Source organism: Talaromyces rugulosus, chromosome VI (genome assembly GCF_013368755.1).
Source record: "Talaromyces rugulosus chromosome VI, complete sequence".
NCBI lineage: Eukaryota > Fungi > Ascomycota > Eurotiomycetes > Eurotiales > Trichocomaceae > Talaromyces > Talaromyces rugulosus.
Window position 1 is genome coordinate 762,966 of NC_049566.1, and position 12,852 is coordinate 775,817.

Genomic DNA, 12,852 nt, shown 5'->3' on the forward strand with positions numbered 1-12,852 from the left:
TGGGGGGGAGAAGAGTGAACAAAGGAATTATTCAGGATTCAATTTACCAATTGGAAAGAAAGTATGAACGGAGTTGAAAAAGACGTCAACGTCATACCGCATTTGGGGTAGTCCACTAAGGCGGCCCATCAGCTCCTGTGGGAGGCTGAGGCATTGTCTTTCCAAGGAACGATTTTCCTGTTGAAAATAACTAGAATCGAGGAAGAACAAAGCTGGGAAGTCCGTCAGCCGACTAGGAGCAGGGGCTAAGGTCGAAACTTCTCGAGGAGGACTGGTGGGAAGGCCGTGGATGCTGTAATCGCAATGCCTCCCGCTCTTCCTACAGAGAGAACATTCGGGAATCTCTTTGGTACACCTCCGTTTCTGCCTGCGACATGTTGAACAAGCACGGGCGGCTCTTTCATCCGACATGACGGTCAAGTCTTGTGAAGCGAGGCGCGGGTGGTTGCATTCTTAAGATGCGGTTAACTAGTTATCACTGTTGCGGCCGCATCGTCCGCCAACCTCCGCTAGCTCTCCGCATAACTTAATTTTACCATATTATAGTAACTAGTTAGTAGTTAACCATGTTTAGTAAGGTAGTTAGTTGCCATACGACCACGTAATTCCACATAGCCCTTATCTATAACCAGTGTAGTCGGTCGGTCAGTCAAGGCCTGTTAGTGGCTATGAGTAGATATATGATATTTTAATTACTTTTAATTGTAAATTCATATTGTTTTAAACATAAAAAGCATGAAAAGGTCGAGGTTTTCATTCACCCAATAATAATGTTGGGTAGACTCTAAATTACCGAAATAGGCAAGTAGGTGGGGGCGGCTGTTCTATTTTTGGCGTGAGACATGACAGATGCGCCATCAGACTAGGTACTACTACTACCACTACTACTACTACCACGGACTCTGAGAATGATCTTGGGAATGATGATTAACAGCGGTTTCGGATAGATATATCCATTATGAGGACGAGTTGCAGTGACTGCAAACGGCCAGGCTGCCGGTAATAGTTCTCGGAGGAGGATTATCCACCGTACTACGTATACCGTGCTCGTGTCGGTTTCCGACATGTTGCACATACACCGTGTTCGTATAGTGCGTCTGACAGGGCGTATTCGACATGTGTTGTTGGTAGACGAGCACGAGGAAGAGGCTGTGGCCGTTATTATTATGATTGAACTAGCGGTGTCTTAGTCCTAGCCGCACCCGGGGGCCGCGGACCCACTGCTGGATCGGCCAGGCAACCCGTCAGTTATTATTTGTCTCTCTCGGCGCCCTCTTCCTCTTCTTCTCTTACTCCTGCTTTCTCGCTCTCGCTTGGTCGTCTTCGATTGTTTCTGTTCTGTCGTCCTATTGCTGTATTCCTTGTTTCTCGGCGATGCGTCTCTGATATCCACGAAACAGTTCTCCCGTCACGCAGCATTCCTAAGGCTGCAGCCCCCTAGCTTGGCCCTGTATCCGCTGGACTCAGGCCACTTGCAGCAGACCTAACAGACTAGATCTTATCATAATCTATGCCGTGAGAACCACACACACACACGCTCACAATAATCATGTCCCGTCGACCGCGTTCCTCGTCTTCCGGACGGGATGTGTCGCCCGTCGACGTCCACAACGCTCGCAGAACCTCCAGCCAGGTCTCGCCCGTGTCCGAGCAGTCGATGCATTTCGAGCAGTCAGTATCCCGCGCCTTCTATCCAGGCTCGCATCCAGACAGTGCCTATGCCAGACTCAGTTCTCAGCGCTTCGGCAACATCGACTCTGCCAACCAGAACCAGATCCATCCGCCCTCGCCGCCCCGCCATGTCCACCAACATATGCCCCCGCGGATCACGCATTCGAATTCTCTGCGAACAAACGCTACGGCTACCCCCGGTGTTGATAACTTGGGCGCCGCCGCTGTCGGTGGTGGTATCAGCGGTATTGCGTTCGGTGTAGCGAACCGCAACGAAAGACAGAGCGGTGTGGAGGCCATGCGGCCGGTCGACGAGCGTGGCCAACAAGAACAACAACATTATTACGATGGCCCATCGGAAAGGCACTATACGGATACCCCATACGTACCCCCGGTGCCGTACTCGGACCAGCCCGCGGCAGACCCACGTCTTGCTCGAGATTCGTACCATGGGAATTCAAATTCATATTCAGCCTCACATTTGCCGCTCGGGGGAGGAGCTGCTCTGGCTGCGGCAGGCACGCCAGCACACGGTTCACCGAGCATGTCAACATCGAATCCGTCTCAGCTCAGCGTTGGAGAGCCGTACCCTCGCTATCCCAGCGGCGGCTTGTACGATGGCCCGTACCATTCATACCACAATAATCCAGCATCTATAAACCCGGATGAGATTGCCGACGATGGCGATGATGGCTTTATTAATGTACCGCAGCGACGATCCGGCTTGTTTGGGAAAAAGTCAAGTCAAGAAGCCGTGGCCGGCGGTGCTGCTGCAGGTGCGGCTACTGGCGGTGTCCTAGGTGCCATGAACAACTTGCGCGGAGGCGGCTCAACCGTATACGGACCAGTTCCTCACAGCGAGGGAGGTCATGCTGAGAAGAACCCAGCTCTTACTCAGCACGCTGCCGATGCTGCTGCTGCCAAGAGGCGGAAGCGCTGGATGTTGACTCTGCTGGTGGGAATCGGTATTATTGCTGTCATTGTTGGAGCGATTGTTGGAGGTATTCTTGGGAGTAGGAAGCATGGTTCTTCCTCATCCAATTCAGATGGCGACAGCAGCGGTGATGGTAGTGACGATCCCGGTACGAATACCCAAACAGCCGAAGGCGATATCAAAACGAATGGTCTTCTCGACAAGAACTCACCAGAGATTCAAAAACTCATGAATAATGACAACCTTCACCGAGTCTTCCACGGCATGGACTATACCTCTTGGGGCGTGCAGTACCCTTTGTGTGAAAAATACCCGCCCAGTCCGAACAACGTCACGCGCGACATGGCAGTTCTCTCGCAACTCACCGACACGGTCCGTGTTTACGGAACTGACTGCAACCAGACCCAGATGGTGCTAGCTGCCATTGATCGGCTAGAGCTGACAGATATGAAACTGTGGCTCGGTGTTTGGGTCGACTCGAATGAGACAACAGTGAATCGGCAAATGGACATCCTGTACGATGTCATCGACGACATGAACGATACCTCCATTCTCCAGGGCGTCATTGTCGGCAATGAAGTGTTGTACAATGGTGGCTTTGAGGTCAAGGCGACCGCCCAAGAAAAGCTCACCACGTACTTGAACAATGTGCGGTCGAATCTGACGTCCAAGGGGCTCAAAATCCCCGTTGCAACATCGGATCTTGGCGACAACTGGACAGCCGATCTGTTAGAAGCGTCCGATCTTGTCATGGCCAACGTGCATCCGTTCTTTGGGGGCGTCCAGGTCGACAAAGCGGCGGCGTGGACGACCACGTTCTTCGACACACACGACGTCTCGCTGACATCCGGCACGAAGAAAGAAGCCATTATTTCCGAGGTTGGCTGGCCCAGTGATGGCGGAAATGACTGCGGAACAAACAATTGCACTGACACAACGTCTGGCTCGGTCGCTGGCATTGACGAAATGAACCAGTTCATGGCGGACTGGGTGTGCCAAGCGCTGAACAACGGGACCAAATATTTCTGGTATGTATTTGTACCTCTATTATTTTATATGCATTTGAGCTAACTGGGTATAGGTTTGAGGCTTTTGACGAGCCCTGGAAAGTAAAGTACAACACTCCCGGCAAGTCCTGGGAGGAAAAATGGGGTCTGCTGGACGCCGGACGGAATATCAAGTCGGGCTTGAAAATTCCAGACTGCGATGGAAAAACAGTCTCCTCTTAAAACTAAGGACTAGGTGCCTATTACAAATTTCTTCACTCACGTATGTTTACGACAAGGAAAGTTTCATTGGATTATGGCGTTTTGTATATGTTTCTGTATCGATTATGGGACGTTTTATGTTTGAGCGTTGGCGCTGTACTCTTGCGGGATTGGGCGCGGTTTCATGTGGATATTTGGACGATATTATTATTATGGGAGGATTAATGATGCTTGGTTTGCGAGTGTCACTTTAGGATTACGTATATTGAATGAATGGTTTATCCAAGTCTATTAATTAGTCTATCCAACTTTTTTTCCTATCCAATTAATCAACGAGATCTCTCCAGTAAATCCTCATGCGCCAAAACGCCTCTGGCCGCGGCCCAAACTCGACGAGTTTCATCGACTGCGTTGTCGTCAAAAACTGTTCTATCACGCTGTCTTTTTGTTTCTGCTGGTTTTGATAAAGTCTGCCTGTATCTTCCTCCAACGGCCCCCCAAACAGCACAAGCGGCCGCGCCGGCAAAACCAGCTCGAGATGGCGCTTCTCAGCGCCCGGCGCGAAGAGCAGAGTCTGCGCGGTCACGCTTGAGAAAGCTTGCGGGTGGGCCACGACGGTGATGCCGAGGGATGAGAGGAGCTGTTTGTCGAGCGCGTTGAAAATGGGGTCTTGCGCGATGATTTCCATTTTTCTTGTTGTTGCTGCTGCTTCTCCCGTTTGGGAGGTTTCCTGCTCCTGCTCCTGCTGGACGCTCTGCACGAGCGATACAAATGCTGCGAGCTGGTATGACGCGACGTCGCGCCGGTCAACCCAGCCATCGCGCAGCCCGCTGGGCGAGCCCAAGCCAATGCATACCAGCCGGTCGAACTCGCTACCGGCTGGCAATCTGGCCAGGATACGCAAGAGCGAGTCGCGCAGAGTCGTCCATGTAGCCGAGGTCTGCCATGCGGCGAGGTCTGCGTCGAATTTCTGGCGCAGGCTCGATAGTGTCAGACGCGGGGGTGCTTCTGCGGGGAGAATTAAAGGAAGTTTTCCTTCTTCTTCTTCTTCTTTTTCTTTCTCTTCTTGTTTGGAGGAGGGGCTGCAATCCGGGTCGTCGGCGGATCCGTCAGTGGTGGCGGATGTGTATGTTTTTGGCTTCGTCCGTGGCGAAGAATCAGAGATGGAAGTGTTTACGACGTGCACCCAGCCGTCGTCATCGGTGATTTGCAGTCGCTTGCCATGCGCTGCTCGCAGGGGGTTGTTCGACACGTGGTTGCGGTGTCTGCGCGATGTATGCGGCATGGTGATAATGCTACCGGGGTTTGTGCGTCATTGCTAATGATGAATCGCAGCCAAGTATATTCAGCAGTCGGGCTGGGTAGATGTTTTCTCCATTGGATTGATATCTATACAGCTGTAATAGTCCAGTCAATTGATCGATTGATCGATTGATCGTGCGTTGGATGAAGTGTGATATCAAGTTGAAGATGGAAATAATTGATAAGTGAAATTGATCTAGCCGAATCGGGTTAGACCGGCCTCTGCCAGGAACATCTCTCTGCATAACCAGGCATAACAGAAACAGACACACTTTAATACATTAATACAAATAAATAGATTATATACCATATGTAAACTTGTAAAGCAAGCTAGGTATAGATAGTCCGTCACATTCCTGCTTCTATCTCATTCTGGAGTCTGGACCCTGACTGTGGCGTCACGTGACGACCCCACCGACGATCAGCGATCAGCGATCAACACCACGGCGCATATCAATCACATCACCAACCTGTCAACGTCTAATGCAACTGCAGCGCCGCATCCAAATTACCCTCAACGGCAGTACTCCCCCTGCCCACTTACGCAGCCATTCAATAAAAAACAGCAATCACCGCATTCGTAATAAGCGCTGGGCTAAAGCGTGCTAGCAGATGCGGGGTCCCTGGGGATGGTGATTCGAGCTGGCTGACTGCTAGCGCTGCAGCGGGCGCCAACTCGTCCGCAAATCAGCGTCGCAAGCGCCCGTCTCGCATGCATGCGCAATGTGACGAACTTGCAGCATGGCTTCTTGTTGGCTGCTTTTCGTCCTGGCAATGGTCGACTCTAAATTAGGCCGGCAAATCAACTACGATACGGCCCATCCCGGTGCCGCACCGCGCGCACAGAGCAAAAGCCGTCCATCCGATATCGAGCCGGCGCATCTCTGGCTCTGCGACGAGCTGCGGTGACCGTGTGATTGCCAGTGCTTTTCTCTTTTCCTGTCACATTTTGTACTCACCTTCTTCTCCTGCCTCGACTACTTCTGCCCTGCTTTCCCTCTTTCTTACACTGTGTGGATGTGATTCTGGAATCACTGCAGTGTTGGCCCTGGGAAGAGCTATTTGAACTTCATCAGACGGGAGACAAGTGCAAAGAAAACGAGAACAACCCCGCCAAGCTTACCTACACCAATTCATAAAAAATGCAGACCAGGTCGATATGGACGGCTTTGGCTGTTCTGTCGCTGTTCCTCGTGGACATTGTCACTGCACACACAATCATCGTCTATCCCGGATACCGAGGGAACAATCTGCACACAAATGGCACAGTCCTAGAGGCCTCCGGTCTAGGCCAGACGGTCGTCAATGACACCACTATATTCCCATACGGCATGATGTGGATGTACCCTTGTGAGTTACACTTCACGGCTCTCTGTGTGTGTCCTTTCTCTGGATAATGCTAACGTCACAGGCGGGGGAATGCCAACCTCAACCAACCGCACCAAATGGCCCACCCAGGGCGGCGCAATCTCCGTCCAACCCGGCTGGTTCCAGGGCCACCAGACGGCTTTTTTCTACTTCAATCTCGGACTCGGTGCCACGCCGCCCAACATGAGCCACCCCATGTTGCCGCCCTTTCAGATCATCGGCCCCAGCGCGGATCCATACCCAGGCACCTTTTGTCTACCACAGGTGCCGTTGCCCGCCAATATAACGGTGAAAGTGGGCGATTTGGCAACCATTCAGGTTGTTGAGACTGCCAAGCATGGTGCTGCTCTGTATAATGTATGTTTTCTTTTGATATTGATTTGCCTGATCATACTGACCGATCCAGTGTGTCGATATCGAATTCGCCGAACCAGAGGACTGCGTCGAAGTCACGACCGACAATTGCTTCAACTCATCCGATATCCAATTCGCCAATGTCTACACTGCGGCCCTGACGACCTCGGACGCCTCGTCCATGACGGCAAGCTCCCTATTTGCCTTGGTTCCTCTCGTCGTGTTGGGCTTGTGGAGTTTGATTTAGGCATTTCTCTCTCCTTTCACTACATCGTTCAGTCCGCCTTCAGTCGATATATATACCCTACAAGTCAGCCGGACGACGGTTGTATGTACATAGCATTCCTTTTTGTTCTAGGAGCGATAATGAGGCGTTTGTTTTCATTTAATGACACATTGTTGATCGTTATTTTACGAGGCGCAGTTTCATGGTATTCACAGTTATACCAATTACATGTCATTGGCTTAATGTACGCCTGGAGCAGTACGAAACGAATCAATATACAATACAAGCGAAAAAAAAAAACTATTTCACACTTTTCAAAAGCTCCAATATCCCTTGCGTAACCTCGTCAGGTTTCTCCTGCTGTATCCAATGCCCTGCCCCGTCAATCATTCTCAAAAATACAAGTTCCTCACACGCTGTTCCATCACGCATCTTCTGCATCGCTCCGGGCTCTTGATACAAGCCCCAATCCTTCTTCCCCCCTAGAAAGGCACAGGGAACTTTGATTTTCAATCCTGAAAAGATATCCAACTCATGCACCAACTCCATACTGCCACTATCACAGCCACTCGCCGTCACAACCCGATACCAATTCAACCCTCCTTGAAAAGCAGTCCGCGCGTACTCGGACACATACACTTCCAACTCCTCGTCCGACAGCCACTGTTTCGACGAGTCGGACTCTTCGCTTTTCATAAGCATCTGCACCGCCTCGGGCATACTCGCCTGCACTGGCATGATGCAGTAGTACGGTAGCTTTTCCGCGAACTCGTCGGCCGAGCACGTTTCGAGAGCACGCGCACTGTCATTCCCAGGCCATGCGCCCGACTTTAGGTAAAAATAGCCTCGAAAGAAACCCCGCAGACCCCTGGCTGTAATCGGTCCCGTCATGTCGGCGTTTGCGCGCGCACTCGAGTAGTACTGCTGATAATGCTTGCGGCCCAACGCGGCCAGCCGATCGTGCATCGCCTTCTTTTTTTCGTTGCTGCTGTCGCTGCTGCTACTTCTGGGCAAATCAGGGACTCCGGCAAACGGATACCCTATGAGAAGCACGCTCTGAAAGATATCTGGCCGAATCAAAGCGCAATCCGCCGCAACCATGCCGCCGACATCGCCATGTCCTACCACGCATTTCACCGTCGCATACCCCAGCGCGCGCGCTAGTACCAGCACGTCACGTACAAGCGAGGTGCGCGAGCAAGTATGGAGATCGACATCGCCGTAGGGCCGTGAGTCCCAGCCTGTTGTGCGGCCGAAGCCGCGCTGGTCGGGCGCGACGATGTGATAGGGACCGGCGCGGGCAAGTGGAAGCATTGTTTTCCGCCATGAGTAAGCGACTTCGGGGAAGCTGTGGAGGAGGATAATGAGCTGGTTGTGCTGCGACGAGGGGGAGGGGGAGGAGCAGGCTTCGAGGATGTGGTAGTTTAGATGCCCCTGAGGAGAGAGGTCGAGACGACGCGATGTGATGCCCGCAGGGAGTGGTAGGGGTAAGGGATCACGCGCGGTTGTGAGGTGTGCCATTTTTCTGTATCATGTATTTGTATTTGCATTTTTGTCAATTGAGTCAATTGAGATATGTAGTTGGGTATGGAGTTCGTTGTTGATGTTATTATGTATGCACGTGACGTATCGTCACTATGGAGTCATGATATACCCTCTATCATTATCATCTACTACTACTCTCTATCGACTTATCCAAGATCCAAAACCTGCCTATGGCTTGGGAAAATCCAGTCACAGGGAAACTCTTGCCCTAGGTTCATCCAATTTGTATGCGCAGTATCCATCTCGCCGACGGTGGTGTAATCGATGATCTCGCGCGTCCGCGACAATCTATACAGGCAGCAACGCCCAGCAATTAGTTCACAGCATGTGTATACACAGGAGTAAGCAGAGGAGATATTATTCTATTCGATAATCATGGATTCCTCATAGTGTCGTTAAGACCTGGCCAGCGAAGAGAGTTTTGGAAGTGCAATCTCGCGACGCCTGGTACGGAGGCCTAGACGTACAACCTTGCCAAAATTCGTTTTTTTACCGTCTCTTTTTTTTTGCCATGGGTATTTTGTTTTGAGGTAGTAAGCTAAACCTAAAAAGGAGTAGTGAGGTTTGGCTGGAGCTATTCCTAAAATGGCTAGCTCTATCAACTATCTAGAAATAATGTAAATGAGCAACTCTCTATACTAATTACTATAGTAAATGGCTCAATAACATTATTCTCATCAGTACTTAGATAAAATATAATATATTCAAAGTAGGAAGACCCACATGGAAATTTTTTTTCTTTGTGTTTCTTTTGCCCCTCTTTTCCTCTCTTTCCTCTCTTTCCTCTTCTCACTTTTTCAACCTTGCTTTCTTCGCTTAATCCATCCATCTTCATCCAAAACACGTCAAAAGTCACCCATTTTATCGAGAGTCTATTTGCCAGAGATACTTTCTATTGCGATATTATTTCCAAAGGGCTTTTCCCCCTAAGCCATTGCCAAAAAGCTGCTCTGGGGGTTGAAAACAGCGACCGCGCCTTGATCGCGTGAGTGAGGCACCGAATCCTTTACGCAGAGCCCCTAGGGGAGAGGCACTAACTGTGGAGCGACCAGAACCATTTATCCAGACTCTCTAGTGAGCAACCAGCTATATAGAGATCGTGGCCGACAGGAAGCATTGTAACGATGGACCTAGATGGTAACAGCGGAAGTGAGCTGTCCGAGGTTCTAGATGATCAGGAATTGCGAAGAATGCAAGTAGAGTTGGAGAATAATGACGAAGCTGAAAAGAATACAAATCAGGAAACCAAAAAGACACGGCAATCCAAGCATACAGCCCAAGTTTCCGGCCTTACAGACAGGAAAAAGAAGGCGCAGGAAATCGAAGAACCACAAGTGAGGATAGTGAAACGGATAGGCAATCGGGCTTAAAGGCCCGGCATGGCGCTTCAATTGCTTCTCTAAGAAGAGCTATCCACGCTCTTGGAAGTGCGAGGATCGAAGCCGCCCTTACTGAAGCTGAAATCACGCAGCTACAAACACTAAGAAAGCTCTACTTTGGGCCTTCCATTCCGGATCAAAGCACATCTAATAACCCCAACCCCAGACCGTCTACGACTGGCAGCAAAAAGCGGAAACACGACGATGAGGACGGGAAGAACGACGACCGAAAGTATCACGAGGAAAGGCCTTCCGGGAAGGGAAAGCAAAGAGCAGAAGGGAGCTTCTCTACAAAATACAATCTCCGGGATCGATCTCGACAAGTACCCGGCGAAGTATGGTGTCCCGATTTTAAATATTGGGTAAATCCGTGTTGGGAATTTGGGCCAGAGCTTACGACCCAAGATGTGATACGGAGGCTAGGTCGTCGTCTATGAACGTGGGTGGCATGGAATTGGATTTCTCAGAAGGGGGTATACGATGATAGTATTGGTATAATAAGCCTTGTATCACTATGGGAATTGCTGAGCAATTTCCTTTTCCGACATGAATGAGGATGTAACATTCAGAGGGAATGTATCGTTAAAGACTTTATCGGATTGTATGATTTCCTCTTCTATAGATATTCTCGGATCGGGGTGGAAGTGGTTTACCGTGACAGAGGCATCTAAGAATAGTCTTATCCTGGGGCTATAAGGGGTCAAGCTGATTATCTAAGTATATAAGGTAAAATCTTCCTGCAGGCCCTGGTAGCTAGATTCCCTCCCTATGCTTATTGTTTTAGATAACTGCATCTCTAGATAGGAATCAAATATCTTTGGAAAAGGTATGTTATACATATTACAGTAAGTATTGCTATAACATATTTGTGTCTTTCTTATGACTAGCATAGCTAGTACTCAACTGCAATTAGTGCTTTGGTTGTGGATAGACTTTTCTTTATCTTAATCTCTTTGTGTTCAATATAGTCTGTATAGCTATAGTAAAGTTTTGTCAGCGTTCTGACCCAGAACCTTTATTTACTTTTATTTGAAATCTGGAAATCTCGTGGGTTAGTGCGATGGCAAGACCAAGTACCGCTGATGGACGTCAGTATGGCGAGAGCGCTAGCAAGGATGATGTGGGAGAGTCTAGTCGCTGCTTGACCGTTAATCTCGAAGAACTGAAGCTTGGAGATGTTCCTCAGGGGTCTGCGCCGGTCTTCACGGCGTGTACGTAACGTTCCACGGCATGGCACACGGAGAGCGGTGGACATGGATCGTGCCGGACGAGGGCACGAGAGACGGTTCCGTGGGCTGTGTCGTCTGCATGACGATTGATTGATTTGTCATACAGGCATATAAGCCAATAGGCCGGCCGCGCATACACTGGTCTAGGGAGGCTTCTATCCAATATGTTTATCGCCTCAGATCCGCTAAATACATAAATCTGCACAATATGCTCTCACTATATAGATTCAAGCAATATAGAGTTAGAGATTACCATTTCCTTTTCTTATTCCTATCACGTAGAGGCTCTCCCCCGTACTCCTAATATAAGACTTCTCCCGGCACACAAAATTGCTTCTATACTAAGCAAGCATGTCAGTGCAAAGCCCTAATTGCGTTCCCCACCCAACCTTCCTTAGTCAATTATGCCCTCCAACCGGTCCCAATGAAATATATTATCCAATATATTTAGAGGCCACCCAAGCTCTATATATAATTATTTAATATAAATCCTTAGATAGGGGTCTACAGGGGTGCCAGCGCGCAGGGCGGGGGCTGTAGGATTCAACCCTACCAGCCTCCATAAGGTCCAATCTTACTATAGGGTTAGTGAGACCTATCTAACCCTATTTCGGGAACTCCTTGGAGCTGGCCTGACAGCGTTTGGCTACCACGCTATCCAGCCCCCTCGTCTGCATGACGGCAATCGTGCAGCGGTCGATACCACTTGTCGTACTCAATTTCTTGCGCGTCTCTATTTGAGTCCCCACGGCACGGCGGACGACCGTCCGAGGCGAGACTGCGACAATGTCGGGGCTTGTTGAGTTACGTCAAGGCACTGGTCCGGCAGCACGCGAATGCGGTCAATATCGTGGGTGCATTGCAAAAATCGGCCGCTAGACATGCTGCGCCGAGCAAAAAAGACAACCTGCAGGTCATGCGGTCAAAAGCACCCTAGCCCGGTCAAAATTGTAGGTGAATTTGAGCAACTGGATATTTATTCTATTATCATTCTGATTATACGAAGACCAAATATAGATTTTATGGTTTCATGATAACCTCCCAGATGTGGTTCGTTCTAGATCTATAGGATTTTAGAATTGCGGCACAGTTGGTTATGGACAACGTTGATCGCACTATATTAATTAGCCTTTTTCCCCCTCGGTATTCTCTTGGACTCTTGTGTACTGGTAGTCTCCACATACAATTAAACATGCCCCATACTAACACTTGAAAGTTGAGGCAATAGCCCTAGGTCGAAAATTACCCGAAAGGGTAACCAACTCGGGCTGAGAGGGCGTAGCCCCGGCCGCCAGCCTAGGCTAGATATCAATGTGGCTTAATGCGTACTATTAATGCGCCTACCTCGCAACCATTTCCATGTGGAAAAATAACTGTGGGCCCAGATTTGAGTTAAGGTCAACATCGAAGTCTTCGGCTGGCGCAGCCAAAAATTAGGCAGAAGCTCCGCAAAGTATGCCAAAGTTGGTTAGTAGTTGGACAGGTGAATAATTCTATAAATTCAATGTTGCCATGCTCTACCTCAAGATGCATCTCCAATCAATTCAATTTCGAAATACTTTACTCAATCTCGCTTTAGCCCTACTGTGGTTTTTTTTTTTTTTTCCCCCAAAAAAATTCAATCAACATTCCCAAA

The 12,852-nt window shown here is 49.5% G+C and overlaps 5 protein-coding genes across 5 annotated transcripts; 3 read left to right on the forward strand and 2 right to left on the reverse strand.

Annotated features, from left to right (window-relative positions):
• Positions 1-1,549: 1,549 nt before the first annotated feature.
• TRUGW13939_10612 (uncharacterized protein) lies at positions 1,550-3,834 on the forward strand (the record flags this gene model as incomplete). The annotated part of the gene is made up of 2 exons (XM_035493723.1): positions 1,550-3,633; positions 3,687-3,834. 2 exons carry the CDS (start codon positions 1,550-1,552, stop codon positions 3,832-3,834), a joined length of 2,232 nt encoding a protein of 743 aa, XP_035349616.1.
• A 304-nt stretch (positions 3,835-4,138) lies between these two features.
• Positions 4,139-5,098, reverse strand: TRUGW13939_10613 (uncharacterized protein; the record flags this gene model as incomplete). Its single annotated transcript, XM_035493724.1, has 1 exon — positions 4,139-5,098. The coding sequence occupies one exon, from the start codon at positions 5,096-5,098 to the stop codon at positions 4,139-4,141; it is 960 nt and encodes a 319-aa protein (XP_035349617.1).
• A 1,159-nt stretch (positions 5,099-6,257) lies between these two features.
• On the forward strand, positions 6,258-7,084 carry TRUGW13939_10614 (uncharacterized protein; the record flags this gene model as incomplete). Its single annotated transcript, XM_035493725.1, has 3 exons — positions 6,258-6,465; positions 6,527-6,840; positions 6,890-7,084. 3 exons carry the CDS (start codon positions 6,258-6,260, stop codon positions 7,082-7,084), a joined length of 717 nt encoding a protein of 238 aa, XP_035349618.1.
• Positions 7,085-7,363: 279 nt separating this feature from the next.
• Positions 7,364-8,584, reverse strand: TRUGW13939_10615 (uncharacterized protein; the record flags this gene model as incomplete). Its single annotated transcript, XM_035493726.1, has 1 exon — positions 7,364-8,584. One exon carries the CDS (start codon positions 8,582-8,584, stop codon positions 7,364-7,366), a length of 1,221 nt encoding a protein of 406 aa, XP_035349619.1.
• Positions 8,585-9,732: 1,148 nt separating this feature from the next.
• On the forward strand, positions 9,733-10,424 carry TRUGW13939_10616 (uncharacterized protein; the record flags this gene model as incomplete). Its single annotated transcript, XM_035493727.1, has 2 exons — positions 9,733-9,942; positions 10,080-10,424. 2 exons carry the CDS (start codon positions 9,733-9,735, stop codon positions 10,422-10,424), a joined length of 555 nt encoding a protein of 184 aa, XP_035349620.1.
• Between the last annotated feature and the right edge of the window lie 2,428 nt (positions 10,425-12,852).